Genomic DNA, 16,873 nt, shown 5'->3' on the forward strand with positions numbered 1-16,873 from the left:
CTGGTAGCGGAGGGTTATCCTTGGCCAGGGAGATGCCTCATCCGTGAAGTCTCGAAGCCGCGGACGAGCCTTGGGCCTTTGTGGTTGGGCCTCATCGGCGGACATTCCTAAAGCTAGTAGAAGACGGTTTCCAGTGGGTTTCTCATTGGGTCTCGGGATAAGAAATCTAAGCCCATTAGGTTTCTTGTTCCCCAAGAACTACGTGGGCTTGATTCCCTATATATAGGGATATGTAGGCAAATTGCAAGGGGTCAGAAGTGAGAGCGCAAAGGAGCCACCACTAACCCTAAGCAATCTCAGCCCCCACTAATCAACACCACCAAACACTGTTCATCTTTTCCGACGAATACTGTTCATCGGATCCACCGACTACTGTTCACGTTTCCGACAAAGAACCGCCATCACAGATCTTGTTTCCGGCTACGAACCTCAAACTTTGTTGATACCAAATTCCTCCGTCAACAAGATCCAATATTTTTACTTTATACCTTAATTATCTGTAAATAAAATCTCCCATAATCATAAATTTCACCAGAAGGTAAAATAAACCAATATAAATAGCATGCTCATCCACATCGTTACATTAATTACAACATCGATCATTTTATTAATTGATAGTGAACTATATATTGGGCTTCATTATAAAAATCAATATTTAGGTTAAGTCTTAGGGACCGTTTGGGTTCCATAAAAAAATGCAACTTATAACTTAAAATTGAAAAGTGTCTTATAAGTAACATGAATACAATAACTTATAAGTTATTTAGGTGTTTGGATAATTTTATGTATAAGTTAGTTATAGGTTGATAATGTGTTTGGTAAATCATAACTTATAAGTTTATAATTTTTTTGAAACAAAATCAAAATGCAAATTAAAAATTACATAAGCTATTAATTTTAATACATGAATACAAAATAAAAAAATAATAAAAACAAGGATAATGACAGCAGGATATTACTATAATCCCGTGGGTGAAGTGGGTGAAGGACAAATACTAGCCTATTTTTACACAAATTTAACAAAAATGACCAATTTTTAAAAAGTTGACCAACTTTAGCCGATGGGATACCCAACTGTCAGTGAAGTATTCACTTTATACGAGATACCCAACTGTCAGTTGAGTATCTCATATATGAAATACCCAACTACGAGTAGAGTATCTTATACAAATTGGGATACTCTACTGACAGTGAAGTATTCAATCGGTTAAAATTGGCCACTTCTTTCAGAATGACTATTTTTGTTAAAAAATTTCAAAAATTGACTATTGTTGTCATTTTTTCTAATCCCGTTTGGGATATTTTCAATAAAAAAACTTACGATTTAAAGTTATGAGAATTATAATTATCAAGCGGGAAAGGAGAGAAAATAATACATGCACATGCGCTCAAGAAATGTGGGCAGATCAGAACGGGAATGTACCCGGTGTTTTCCCTCATTTATCTTGTTAGAGCATCTCCAACAGCTTCTTAGTTCATTCCCTAAATTTAATATAAAATATTGGATCTTAGTAACTTAAGACATCAATTGTTATTCTCAACTCCAACAATATTCCCTATATTCATTTCTTACACAATATTTAATCATTAAAAAGTAACAGTATTACATTAAGTAAAGAAAGAGAAAGTGTTTCTTTCAAATATATATTATAAAATAAAAGTTAGAACATAAGAGAGATTAGCTAAAGATAAGGAATGGGAAGAAGATCTTAGTGGATCTTAGTGATTTAAGGAATCACTAGGATACTGTTAGAGTAGTTTTTTTCTCTTTATTCCTTATATTTGACTTTAAGACTCCAAATAGCTAAGTTGTTGGAGTTGCTCTTATATGGCCATTCATCTTGGTTGGCCAAACACACTAGTAAAACTGTTAATGAGCCCACATATGGTGAAATTACTAGTTGCCAAACAGGCACTTAGTACATTAACTTCTTAATTTTCTTTACGTATTAAGATAATTTCTTTAAATTTTGTTAGCTTAAGCAAGTGACGTGTGCAGAGTAGCAAATAAAAGTCCGTACAAAAAGTTACAACTCATTGTTAGTCACAAAATAATTAAATCGTACAAGCTCATCCTGACAATAGAGTGTACAAAAATAAAATGTTGCGGCTAGTATTCAATCAAAGATAACAAAATATCAACTCTTTCTCGTATCAAAACCGTTGAGTATAATACCAAGGCTGGGATTCATACAACCACGCTTTCAACAAAATCTTATTAATAATTATTTAAAGATATTACTCATACAAAATCTGTGACAGTAAACGAAGGGCCATCCCCAATCCTCACCCGCTTCTCGCGGTGGGCCTCAACACTCGACCCCCGGTTAGCACGGGCCTCCCGCCTCTTTAAGATGGAGTCCAAAGTCACCTTAGCTGCAAAAATTCACAAGTATTAGCAAAATACTAAAGTAAAGCGGATGAACAATGAAGTAAAAGGAAATGAATACCCTTGGGGCCCAAGTGGCCAAGGCCTAAATTTTGTAAATAACCCTCTGATGATATGAGAACACAATGATGCAAATTATCAACTGTAATGGCTTTGATGGTCGCATCTTCATCTACGCCAGTTTTAAGTCCCTCAAAGAACCATCGATATTTTTGGAGAAATTGGCCTGAAAAAATGATCCCAACTCTCCTCGACATCCAAGTAGATATAAAACCACTCACTTTTCCAATCAGGATAAGAGTCAAGGTTAGTACCAGAAACAAAACAAGAACGAGCCAGGCTTCTATGAACAAATTAAACCCAATCTTGGTCATCAGGAACATTTACAAACTTGAATAAGTAGATAAAAGCACACACATTGGGCTCGAAGCCCTGTTTACGGGATTGGGCCATGTAGCAATGAATAAAATGTCAAGAGCTGGGAGTGAGTTGGGTTGGACAGATACGAGATTCGACCAATAAATGAAATACAAAGGGATTAGGGGGAAGGCCAAAGTCTGCATATAAGGTTTCTTTGTAGATACGGATGGCCACGGGTTTTGGGTAACAAACCCTGTCATATGGGCAAGGGGCCTCGACCCTATAAGGTGTGGAGATACTAAAAATACGAGCTAAAAGGCCTACTTTTTTCAGAATCTTATCTAGAGGAATAATTATAAGCATATAAGTGAAGTATGTTAGGAAATGCTTGACCAAATTCAGTTAAAAGATCCCTAAGTAAAATTACAGAAGAATGGACGAGGGATTTTTCTTACCTCAATTAGTCCCGGTTAGGCGAGAAGCAGTTTGGGAAGATTGAGAAATAGAAGAACTTGAATCCGCCATAGATATTTTTGCTATGAATGCTTAAAACCCAGGAAAGCTTGGAGAAGGGAGGAAGAAGATAAAGATTTAAATAAAATATACAAAGGAAGCCCAGAAATGGTGAGATCCGCGATGGTGTGAAATGCCGAAAATTGCCTTGCGGTGGAGAGAGAACATAGAAAATTAAGAGATGATTTTTGTAGGGTAAATTTGAATGAGTGAAGTGTGAGAAATGAAATCACACTCCGGTCCTTATATAGCCTCTTCCAACCATTCATATACCAGTTGTAGAAGGTTTATGGGCCCAAATATATGGGATTGTCGGTCACTAAGGGCGGGAGACCCATATAATTCAAATTATGAATTTTGCTCTATAAGGTTCCAGAAAGTTCTAAAAGGTTCTATACCAAACTCGAAAGGAAAATATAAAATAAAATATATTTGTTAAAATGAATCTGGGAAAATCTTTATAAATATTTGAAAATTTGTAAAAGTAAAATAAGAAAGTATCCGGATGAATCACGCCTAAGAAGAATCAATCCTAAGCGTGGTTTAAACATAGCTTCCTAGGCGGGTGGTTACTCACGCTTAGGATTTATGAAACAAAAATCTTTTTTCTTTATGGAAGAAAATAAGAATAATAAAATATTTGGATGAATCAGTCCTAGGAAACATTAATCATAGTCGTGGTTCAAACATTTTAATATTTTATATCAAATGTATTCAAAATTTTCAAACAAATATTTGTTTATATTCGATTTGGCCGTATAATAAGAATCTCAACTTTATTATAAAAATCCCCTGTAACCCGCTCTTTTAGAAGTATATAAAGAGAATATCTCTTGTAATTTTTGAGTTTAATACTTGGTACACTAACATTGTCGATTTCAAATTAGCTAACATATTAAATTTATTTGTTGAAACTAAGTTTTTAATATACATAGTCTTGAAAAAAATTAAAATTTGATCTATATAGGCAAATATTATTAAATTTTAGAAATCTAATTATAGTTTGTTAATATTCAATAATAAAATTGGTAACAAATGTAAAATTATTAGTAATAATGAGTTATCTGTAATTAATATATGTTATTAAATATGACAATTATTTATATTTATGTAATAATGAGATAAGTGAAATTAATATATGCTATTAAATTTGACAATTATTTATATTTATTGACGGGGTAATTTAGTAAATTTAAGTGAAATAAAATGTCTCAACTAACCCCCTCTTTGTTCTATATATATTTTCAATAGTTTGAAAATAAATTGAAAAATATAATAAGTTATAATAATAAATATTTTGTGATAATTTGATACTTAACTGAAAATAAATAATATATAATATAATATGTTGTTCACGGGACTCGGACCCTGAACCTGTATAAATTGTTAAAATAAAGAATATAAAACTTTTAATATAATAGGCTGTTGACAGAATTCGAACCCTGAATCTATGAGAGCAGTTTAAATATTAATATAATATTATTTTATTATTGCATCTAACGATTTTCATGTGTCTGATTTTAGATTTGACGGTCATTATTTATCGTACCAAACAACTGTACCGAACAACCGACCAAACAACTACTAATAGAAGGTGTTAGATTATTACATATATAGATATCCAATTGACAAATAAGAATTTTAAAATGGTTAATTGGCTAATTCATAATTGAATTACAGCTCAACTTGCAGTTGGATAATCGAACTCAAAAAACTTGCAATTGGGTTACTATACCAATTATTACTGGGGATTAAATCATTAAACAGAAAGAAAGTTGCACGACCGTTAACGTATGTTGACTTTTGACGGGCCTCCGTTAAATCATGCCAGATCGGTTGCCACATAATAATTTGAACAGAAATTAAAATATAAAAATAAATAAATTAAAACCCAATGACTATGATCTGATCTATGAATACATATTGATATTATAACCCAGTACCAACGATTAAGACATCGACAATACATTCATGCCATTGAAAACAGTAATTCTCTAAGATATGAAGAAGCTGATTGCGAGCAATCAATCATTGATGGTCGTTAACAAATAATCACAGTAAGTGATCACTTCGATTATTCTATTTCTCCTTAAGGTTTTATATTTAAGGTTCTATGAATGTATCCATTTTGGGAGCTTTATTTAATGTTTATAATTTATGTAGGAAAAAATTGTATACGGTGATAGTCTACTATGGGGGAAATTTCGTTCATGTTCCCATCTTCAGCTACACGTCAAACACAAGAAAGATTTATCAAAATATCGACTTAGAAGAACTCAGTGTCCAAGAATTGAAGGTATGCTTCGATGACATTTTAGGGGAGTTCGATTCATTGTATTACAATGTTCTTTCGGGTATTCGATTATTGACTAGAACAACTAAGGATGCAGTGATTAAAATGAGTAAAAAATTTGATTACATTGTTACTTTGTATGTTTACCATCAAACTCCTACCGAATGGGATGATGACATTGATAATTTTATAGAGGATTGTGCATACAGTGATAAGGAATTTAATGAAATAAGAAGAGCAACCCAGGATGATAGATTGAAAATGAATGAATTTGAAAAAGAATATAACATTAATAATGATAGCGGGTCAGAATCATATACATCATATTGTAGTGCTGATTATGATGGAATTAGTAGTGAGGATGAGAGTGACAGAGAAGTGTGTTATGCAACACCTTCTCAGTTCAAGAAAGGTAAAAGTATTGAAGAGATTTTTAGTGCTAAAACAGATGCAAAGGATATTAAATGGAAAGTAGGTCTTGTGTTTGCTAGTAAAAAAGAATTTAAAGATGTTGTTAGGTTTAGCTCCATGGAAACTGGTAGGCCCTATCAGTTTTTAGTAGATGACTTAAAAAGAATGCAAGTGGGATGTGCTAAAGGGTGTCCATTTAAGATGTGGGTCACTTACTTTGATTTAACCCAAAGTTGACATGTAAAGAATATATGTAATGAACATGACTGTGTTTGGAATTATAAAAATAAGCTTGTGACTGTGAAGTGGCTAGTTGATAAATATGGGGATAAAATTAGAAAAAACAAATTGGAAGTTAGGGGAAATGAAGGAGGAATTTAAAAAGGATTTGAAAGTTGACGTTGGTGAATGGAAGTGTTGTAGGGTAAGGAAGAAGGCTTTAAGGGCTGTTGAAGACAAGATGAGAGAGCATTATGCTAATATTAGGAGATTTTCTGGTGAAATTTTAAGAAGTAACCCAAACAAACATTGTGAAAATTACAACTACTAGGTTGCAAGAGGGTGATGAACCCATATTTCAAAGAATGTATATTTCTTATGATGCATTGAAAATTTTTTGGAATGTGGGGTGCAGGCTAGTATTGGGTTTTGATGGTTGTTTCTTGAAAACAGTATGCGTTGGACAAATTCTTTCAACTGTAGGAAGAGATGGTGAAAATTGTATCTTTCCGGTTGCAATGACAGTTGTGGAATCTGAAAACTATGAAAGCTGGAAATGGTTCTTGGAGCTTTTAATTGAAGATCTGGATTTAGGTGAAGGCACTAATATAACCTTAATCTCAGATCAACAAAAGGTAAAATAACCTAACTTTATTTTTACTTTTAATTTTAACAAACTTGTTCAGATTTATAGAAATGCAACAATTCATAAATATTACTATTATATATAGGGCCTGGACAAGGCTATAAGAGAATTGATGCCTTTTGTGGAACATAGATTGTGTACAAGACATTTGGTGGCAAATATGAAGAAAGCTCATGCTTCCGAAATGGTACAAAATATTTTCTGGCAAGCAAGTTGTGCAACACATCCTCAAGCCTTCAAAACAGCCATGAGGGCCTTGGAAAGAGCATCTAAGGAAACATGCAAGAAGATGAATGATTTGGATCCTGGTTCTTGGTCAAAAGCCTTTTTCAAGACTCATTTTAATGTTGATAGGACTGAAAATAACATGAGTGAGTGCTTCAACAGTTGGATACTTAAGGCCAGGTATATGCCAATTATCGATATGTTGTCTGAAATTCATGATATGTTAATGACTAGATTGCATGAGAAACAAGATGTAATGAAAGATAGGAATTGTGTAATTATTTCGAAAATGAAAAAAATACTTGATGAAGCTGTTAAAGAGAGTGCGAGTTATAGAGTATTATGGGATGGTAGGTCCAATTATGTAGTAAAGGGTCATGGGAGTTCTAGTTCAGTTAGCCTAGAAAATAAGACATGCTCTTGTAGGGTTTGAGATTTGACAGACATACCATATTGTCATGCTGTTACAGCTATCCAACAATCCAACAATCAAAGCAAAATCCCATTGATTTTGTAGCCAACTGGTTTACAAAAGATACATACATGAAGACTTATTCCCATTGTTTAGATCAATGGTGAGGAATTTTGGGAGGATGTGATGAGAGATACTATACTGCCACCGATAATTAAAAAACAACTTAGAGGTAGGCCAAAGAAGTTAAGAAGAAGAGAAGGATTTGAGGAAAGTGTTAGCAATGGAAAATGTGTTAGGATGAGTTACAAAGGAAGAATCATGCACCGTGGTTATTGTAAATCTGTAGAACACATGATAAATAAATGTCCAACAAAACCTAAAGGGTATGCACCTCCTAAAACTGGGAATAAAAGAGGTAGGACAAAGAAAAAATATGTTGATGATGAAGTGATGGTTGAAGAAGAGTTGCAGAGCAAGGAGGCTGCCACTGGTGAAACAGAGCTGATGGATGATTTGCTAAATCAGATGGAAAATGAAGATGATATACAGGAACAAGAAATTCTCAACTTTGATGATGATATTGAAGTTTTTAAAGTTGTGCAACCCAAAATGGTATCCAAAGCTGCTATGGAATTTGTAAGTTTTTTTTTTTTAATTTTTTGTCAGATGTATATTTTGCTTTTGTTCTTATTATATACTCTTTATTTTTTGTTGATGCCGAATTTACGATGCCATGTGAGTAGTAGTACCTACCTGCATCTGCACCCCCCATACCTACTTCTACGCAGCAGTCAACTTCACATGTTCTTGTCACAAAGACTGTTAGTGGAACTGCTTCAAAGAATGTGAAGAAATTTAGAGCACCAAGAAAACCCAGAAAAACTCATAAGTGATTCCAGTTGATTGTACTGTTACATATATTTTAAACAATCACTGTGACACTATATACAGTATTTTATTTTGATTTTGGTTCTATGTGTCTTGAGACAAGTAATTTCACTGTTAGACAACTGTTCAATGATTTATTTTAATTTGGTACTACTTTTGTATGGATTTGGTGCTATTAATTTAAGGTTGGATTTGGTACTCTTTAAATTGCATTGTTAGCTTAAATTATTAAATTGTCTTGTTAGCTCTATTGTTGCTCTTATGTTTGTTGTATTGCTAGTGTGCAACATCAATAAATAGCCGACAAAAGAATTCTAATACCTTTAATACAAAGGCCAAGAAAAATAAAAATTTAGTCCACCTTACTAATTTATCTGAATTATACATATACATGAAATATCAAAAAAAAAAAAAGAAAAATACATATCAGCGTGCCACCAGAGTCTTCCGTTAATCCCGTCAAATGACTTAAGGATCATTACCCATTTGCAAATTTTAATAATTTAATTAGTTGACCGCAAGTTTTTGAGTTCGATTACCGATTACCTAACTGCAAGTTGAGTCGGAGTTCAGTTATGAATTAGCCAATTCACCCAATTTCAAAATAACAATTTGGGATAATAGATACTAAACTATCAAATACGTCGACCATAAAAATAACAATTTTACTGTAAAACTCTCTCTCTCTCTCTCATGTAGCTCGGTACTAACAAATTGCCCGGCATCGCATTCCTTCGGAAGGTAACTTTTTGGTCAGAACTCTCATCATATATCATATAATATAAGTAATATATGGTTATATTTGTGTATTCCTGCTCAATTTTTAGGTTTAAGTTTCGAATTGTGTGAATTTATGGGTCTAGTTTGTGTTTATTATTTGTTACACATTGAAAAAATTGGCAATAAGGTGTTCGATGGAATGTCCAAGAGATTACAATGTTGAATTGAACTAGTTATATTCAAACATTTTAAAGGGATTAGATTTTGGCTTTGATATTTGGGAATGGGATCAAGTTGAATAACTTCTCCGTCAATTTAAGGCAGCTTTAAGTGATCCGTTAAACGTTTCGTACCATGCCAACGTGGAGTTGAGAAAATAATATGTTAATAATGTTCTATTAGCTGAAACAAATGTAAATAAAAAGGATTAAGATATTAGCTAAAAGTAAGTGATTACCTTGATTAAGATATGATATTTGCGTATGTGATCTGCCCGATTACTCTTACGTTGCAATGTTGACAATAAAACGTTAGTTGATTTTATAAGTTGATTATATATAATTCTCAACCCAAAACAAACAACACCTTGTATTTTGATGCAGTTATGAAACGCTTTTTGTCATCCAGGTCAACTTGCATTGGAGTTTTTATCTTTTTTCATCTGATTGGAATGTTCTAATTTTCAGTAATCGTTATCACAATATTAAGTTAGAAGCTTGGCCTTTGCGTTTGCGGAATTCAGGAGGTGAAGGTAAACATCCTCTACTGCTTTTTTCTCAGATTGTTACAGCTCTATATTGCTGATTTGATTTATCGATTAGATTATAAAAATACGTTCAGTTGGAAGATGAGGCCTTGCAATAGTCAATATATTATTATTGGCTCAATCAAGCAAAAATTTTGAGTTCTGACTTTGGATCAGTTTTTAGTTTCTGGTGCATGAGCATGGTCTAGGGCACTGCATCAGCTGCTAGTTTGCTACTATCTTGCAGATTATAAAAATAATGCATTGCAGATTGAAATTTGCTTATGCTTATCTAATTTTGCCTTTCTTACTCCCTGCTAACTAATTGCTATTAGTCGTGCATTTGTGAATTGTGTTGTGTCCAGTGTGTTTAGCTTATATCAACCATGTAATGATCGAGTTAGTCACATGAACTATGCAAGTGTAAAACCTAAGCAAAACGTTCACATTTCTGTTTAGAAAACAAACATAATGGCTATGTACTGAAACTGAGATGGTTATTTGGCATGTCATCATGTTAAATGTCAAGGATGGCCATTTAATAGATTTTTGTGTCACTTACCAATAGTTTAATTTTTTGAAAACCAGACAACATTTTATATTTCCTATATCTTTTTATGCGATGTATCTTTTGCTCTTTGCGCAGAGGTGGTGTACAACTTGAGCTTTTGCAGTACTAGGGTGTGTTTGATTCTTGTTATCTGCACTCAAAATATTTTTATCTACACATATTTTGGAGTACCCGAAGAATGAATTATTTACTGTGTTGTTTTGGACTTGTTGGTAGATATTATGCATACGCTCGATAAAAAGAGAAAGAGGGACAACCCTTGGGAACGGGTACCAGCCACCCGTGTTTTATGTGAGTATGTTATTATATCATTTTATCATGGGTTCAAGTAACCATGGTTTATTAAAGCCATTGTACGATTTGTTCCTCTTTTTCCTTTTTTTTTTTCAAACTTGGCCAATTCCTAGTAACTCCAAATGTTTTTTTTCCCACTCAAATGACGTCTGAATTTGGCATCTACAGATCCGTGCAAATTCAGTAGGTTTGCTTGCAATAATTCCCTTGATGGTGAGACTAAGGCAACTATTGTGGAGGCTTCACGTTCTGTGGTTGCCCTCATTTCTTATTCTGGTAATAAATTAAATTATATGTTTGTTGTTCTCCTTAGTCTAAATACCTTAACAAGTTCTAATTATTTTTTATTTTCTAGGTAGTGTTCAATTAAGTCAAGGTTGTGGCACTATCATTGAGAGGCACGATGCTACCATCATCGTACTGACATCGGCAAATCTCCTTAGGCGACATACTTCAAAAGACTTTGGGAGAAATAAATTGGCTAAAAATATCACAGTAAAGAAACTAACGCATTTCATCTTAATTGCCAAATAATTAGCAATGTCTTAAGTTTGTTTTAAGATGCTACAAACTTGTTTTATTTCTTGTACATTTATTTTATATCTTTTTACTGAATATGATAATATATGACTAATTCATGACTTTTGCAGGTTCATTCGCACTTATGCGGCGGTTACTTCTATAAGGATGGAGAGGTATGTGCTTACGACTTCCATTACAATCTTGCCGTCATAAGATTTTCTACACCTGCATTTGGACCTGCAAAGGGTACTGATGATTATTTGGATATTCATTCACGTCGGAGAAGTCAACCACCTTTTCGGCTTATTCCACACTAGAGGTCATGCCAGAGAAGTCAACCACCTTTTCGGCTTATTCCCCAGTCAAGATCATGTAATCCTACCCCCGGGGATAAAGTTATCGTCATGGGGCGTTATTTTTCCAAACCATTTGAAGTAATAGCTGCCCCGGGTGAATATTGGTTAGTTATTTTTATGATTCTCACACGTCAATTATCAATTATAATTTATAATATTTAGAATTGTATACATCCTTTTTCAAAAACAAGTTCGCACGATACAACTTTATATTCTTATAATATCGAATGAACCGTAGTACAATTGTCATGATTTCAAATTATAAGTGAAGCATAGTAATAAAATGAAGAGTAAGCATGAGTTTTGATTACCTATTCTTGATTGTTTTGTAGCCTTACACGAAAGACATTTGACTGCAAAGAGCTTTTCACTACGAGTTGCAAAATCACGAGGGTAACTCTCTTTTTACCTCTCCAGATTAATTTCAAGTGGAAGTAGATGATTTTTTGTGGGATTCGTTGGTTGAGAAATACGAGGTATATGACTATCTGAGTGTGTCCCCATTAAAAAAAGTAAATATAAATCAGAAATCATTGAAATTTAAAAGAAATTGACCATTTTTTATGCAAATCTTTAAATAACTCCCTTTTAACAATGATATTATAGATTACAAGGATTTATGCATCTCTGAGTGTGACCATCGAAACTTTATGGTAACTCGAGGTAGGAAATGCAATGTAATAGAAAGTAAAAATGGATGCTAATATAAGAAAAGACAATTTCTTGAGTTTCTTTTGTTGTGAAGTAATAATGAGGTTCTTGCATGGTTTTGAAATGGTAGATATCTCTTGTACTTTGTGTTATTCTCTGGCCTATTTGGGTATATACAACTCACTGATTACAGTTTTACTTGCCATTTGGTTGTAGTGTGGTGATGGAGGGCCTTTGATAAATTCCCATGGTGAGTTGATTGGTGTTGCATTTTATAATCCCCATGTGATTCCCTGTTTGCCTATTAACATAGCCTATAAGTGGTGGGAACACTACAAAGAACACGGGTATGTTATGTAACAAGTATAGTTTCAGTATATATATTTTGACAACTTGTTCTTGTGTCTGATACAAATTTGGATTGACTTCTTACTCGAAAGTCTTATACATTTAATTAAGGCCAATGATCTCAATTATTTACACATCTCGACAAGTATACGGTTTTTAGTACTAGCTTGCTTTGATAATTTTTTTAAACCTATTGCGGGCATTAACACTCTGCGATTCTTTATTTTAGTTTTTTCTTTCTCTCCAAGACGTCATGTATAGTTCAGTTACAATTTTTGAAATAGCATCCAGTATAGTTTTCATTCCCATATTTAGCTACCCTTTCTGAATTTGTATGATATAAATGTGGATACGTTGTAATTTGTACTAAATTTTTGGCTCTTAAAATTTCGGAAATAATCTCATAAATTACTTTAAATTTTGTATGGGGGTTTTTAAAGAATCTTCTCACTATGTATTAAAGTCCCTATGAATGACCAAGAATTTGATAGATATGATGTCCATGAGATAATTTAATGTTTAAATGTAACAAAGAACTCTGGATAGTCCAAGGATCATTATAACATAATTCGGTGAAGCAAACATAGCCATTTGAATGTCAAATATAACTTGTTGCTAAATCCATTGCATCCTTTTCCCCGTGGCATTTTTTAATAGAACTAAATAATCCATGTTGTAATAAATACTTGCAATAGGAAATGCTGCCGTCCATTCTTGGGATTGGAAGCAAAAAACCTGATTGCAGCCGATCTAGGCCTTATTGCGAGGGTGATCCACAACTTTCCTGATGCTTACAAAGGATTAGTTGTGAAAAAGGTAATTTCTGTTTGTTATACAGTGTTCTGTCAAGTACCTCTATATTCTAGCTGTGCACACCTCGCATTTCTTGTTTCCGATGTATAATTACACAATTATGAGAATATGAAATTCTTAATAGTGTAGTGTTAGGACTTGGGATCATCTAAAAAAGATTTGTACGAGTATGTAGGATTCTTTGAGATGACACTAATGATAACAAATGATGGAAAAAATGTTAAAAATAACAATTTTTTGGTGCAAATGGCTGAAAATACCCATTCTGGAAGTGGATGGCTGAAAATACCGTTTTCGATACGCATTTGTCATTTGGGTATCGTGTTTTGTATTAGATACGCATTTTTCAAATGGGTATCCAATTTATTTTTTTTTATTTTTTTTAAGGTACGCATTTGACAAATGTGTATCCCAATGGTAATACCCAAACTACAAATGCGTATCTTTAGTAATTTTCTTTGATACCCAATTCTCAAATGCGTATTACACTTACCTAATTACAAAATGCGTATCCAAAACGGTATTTTCAGCCATGTGTTTTGAAAATGGGTATTTTCAGCTATTGCACCCCAAAAATGGGTATTTTTAAACATCACCCCAAATGATGCCTAATTGGACAAGAAATGTTTAAATTAATAAATTTGTGTCTCTTATTGCACCTTTCTCTGGATTTGTGCATCGATGTGCAGATAAAACCAGATTCCTCCGCTGATTTAGCAGGATTACTTGTCAACGATGTTATTATAAAATGTGATGAGAAACCTGTTGAGAGTTTCTTAGAGGTATGCACTTCTATCATGTGATTTTTAGTGTAAATTCTTTTATTTATGCTCTGCATCACGGGGCCCGTTATGGAGGTGGGACATTCTTTAAGCACATTTGATGATTTGAACCATAAGAGCCTTGCCTTGCTTTTTAATGGGTTTCATTCTTGATACATCTTTACAATTTCGGTTCCTCCTACTTCCTAGTGCAGCCATTCACCCAATGAAACCACCTCATCCTTGCCAACATTCTAGATTGAGGTGTTTAGAGAGCCTACACTGTACATATTCTTGTTACAGGGATTTTTTTGGTTGGTATGGACTCGGCCTTGCATTTTAAGTAACATTCAAGTTGTTTCATCTGATACCTTATTGGTACCACAATCAGATAGTGTTGTAACCAGCCACCTCTTTCGCTCCGATCAAGGCGATACTTCAGAGTTATGCGTGTACCGATTTCAGTGAATATCCTCAAATCCTATTAATATTATATATTTATAAGCATGGATGGAAAATGCCCTCTAGCACTTCAATGAGTAATCAGCATTCAAATGTCATTTTGCCTTTGTGTTGTGGGGTGTGTGTGTCTATATATATATATTGCATTATTGACTTTGTATGATAGTTAATTATTGCTTGTAATTGTTACACCCACATCACATGATCCACATGTCATTGTGTGTGCAAAAAATTGAGTGCTGGTTTCTTAAAGTCGGGCCTATAAGTTGCCATTGATTCCTTCCTTGGCTGTTTTTAGTTTTTTGAAATGATATGGGAGAAGGTCGGAGTTCCGGTAGAATTGATCTTTGTACGGGTGGATGAAGTTACTCCTAGGCAAGTCACCATAGTTTTTAATGAGGCAACATCGGATCAACTTTACAGGTTAGAACCCCCCCCCCCCAATGATAATGGCGAGTTCAACAATAGCATTGCTACTTGGGCTTGTGTATTAATTCATCCCAATTAATCGCTGTTTCAGATGGCCCGTTCCTAATTTTTGATTAGCTAGATGTCCTGATTGACAGGTAAAATGTTGTGCCCTCTTTATCATTTTTTAGGACCAAAAATACAATTGATATTCAGTTTTCTGAGCACCAATCATTTTGCATGCATGACAACAATCATGCTGATATATCTTAGATATATATAACTTGACAAGTTTATTCACTTAAATATTATGCCATTGTTAATGTAGCAGGTAAATTATTGTGTGAAAAAAGATGGAGCAATAGTACGAGGAAGCAACTCAATTATATTAGCAGTAATAGCAAGATTATAGCTCTAACAACCTTCATCCTTCTCCCATTTGCAGACTTGTTTTTCTTTACAGGTGTGTTAAATTGGCCATTGCTTACTAAGAGGGATACAATGGGTGAATGCATAAAATTTCGAATCATAATCATTTTGGGGTCCATCTCTTCTAGGATATCAATAGCTTGCCTTCAATGCAGTAGATATATCTATCCAGCATGAGAAGAATAATTATATACAGTAAGTGCTGGGATGGAAAGTATCAAGTGATGAAGAGCATGAGAAGAATAATTTTGTACGATCAAGTGCTGGGATGGGAAGTATCAAGTGATGAAGAACAAGCTGAGAAAGAATTACGAACTTTACATGTGAAGCTCGATTCAGCTCGTTGGGATGGGAAGTATCAAGTGATGAAGAACAAGCTGAGAAAGAATTACGAACTTTACATGTGAAGCTCGATTCAGCTCGTTGGGATGGGAAGTATCAAGTGATGAAGAACAAGCTGAGAAAGAATTACGAACTTTACATGTGAAGCTCGATTCAGCTCGTTGGGATGGGAAGTATCAAGTGATGAAGAACAAGCTGAGAAAGAATTACGAACTTTACATGTGAAGCTCGATTCAGCTCGTTGGGATGGGAAGTATCAAGTGATGAAGAACAAGCTGAGAAAGAATTACGAACTTTACATGTGAAGCTCGATTCAGCTCGTTGGGATGGGAAGTATCAAGTGATGAAGAACAAGCTGAGAAAGAATTACGAACTTTACATGATGGGAAGTATCAAGTGATGAAGAACAAGCTGAGAAAGAATTACGAACTTTACATGTGAAGCTCGATTCAGCTCGTTGGGATGGGAAGTATCAAGTGATGAAGAACAAGCTGAGAAAGAATTACGAACTTTACATGTGAAGCTCGATTCAGCTCGTTGGGATGGGAAGTATCAAGTGATGAAGAACAAGCTGAGAAAGAATTACGAACTTTACATGTGAAGCTCGATTCAGCTCGTTGGGATGGGAAGTATCAAGTGATGAAGAACAAGCTGAGAAAGAATTACGAACTTTACATGTGAAGCTCGATTCAGCTCGTTGGGATGGGAAGTATCAAGTGATGAAGAACAAGCTGAGAAAGAAGTTACAGCTATTACGAACTTTACATCTGAAGCTCGATTCAGCTCGTTTTGGAAATTTTATAGAACCTCATGTACTCATATACGATGGACTGTAATATTAAATTATATATGCTTGAGACTAGGATATTAGATATATTTGGGATTCTTATTAGTGTAGTTAGTATATTCCTTTTAAAATATGGATTCTTATAATCAGCATTTTATAAATTTGGGTATTTTTTTTATTAAGCTTTAGAGCACTCATTAGTCTCCAAGAAATAGAAAAGATACAAAAATAAATATTACCGGAAGGTAGGGGTGTAAATGAGCCAAACCGTTCGTGAGCTAGTTGAGTACGGTTGGTAAAAAAAT

At 34.0% G+C, this 16,873-nt stretch overlaps 1 protein-coding gene across 15 annotated transcripts; it reads left to right on the top strand.

The window, feature by feature from the left end:
* Positions 1-5,183: 5,183 nt before the first annotated feature.
* On the top strand, positions 5,184-16,751 carry LOC141717463 (putative protease Do-like 14). 15 transcript variants are annotated; one of them, XM_074519544.1, is made up of 14 exons: positions 5,184-5,319; positions 5,426-5,558; positions 6,639-6,820; positions 6,917-8,107; positions 9,707-9,830; positions 10,612-10,686; positions 10,858-10,965; positions 11,045-11,184; positions 11,340-11,384; positions 11,498-11,671; positions 11,900-12,043; positions 12,435-12,468; positions 13,262-13,382; positions 14,069-15,024. In XM_074519544.1, the coding sequence occupies exons 4-10, from the start codon at positions 7,655-7,657 to the stop codon at positions 11,585-11,587; spliced, it is 1,035 nt and encodes a 344-aa protein (XP_074375645.1). In that variant the 5' UTR covers positions 5,184-5,319; positions 5,426-5,558; positions 6,639-6,820; positions 6,917-7,654; the 3' UTR covers positions 11,588-11,671; positions 11,900-12,043; positions 12,435-12,468; positions 13,262-13,382; positions 14,069-15,024. The 15 variants fall into 15 exon arrangements, with proteins under 15 accessions (XP_074375645.1, XP_074375644.1, XP_074375641.1 ...); XM_074519543.1 differs by having other exon boundaries at positions 11,900-11,960; XM_074519540.1 differs by having other exon boundaries at positions 6,917-7,236; positions 7,527-8,107; positions 11,340-11,671; positions 11,900-11,960.
* The last annotated feature ends 122 nt before the right edge of the window (positions 16,752-16,873 follow it).

Source organism: Apium graveolens, chromosome 4, assembly GCF_009905375.1.
Source record: "Apium graveolens cultivar Ventura chromosome 4, ASM990537v1, whole genome shotgun sequence".
Taxonomy (NCBI): Eukaryota; Viridiplantae; Streptophyta; class Magnoliopsida; order Apiales; family Apiaceae; genus Apium; species Apium graveolens.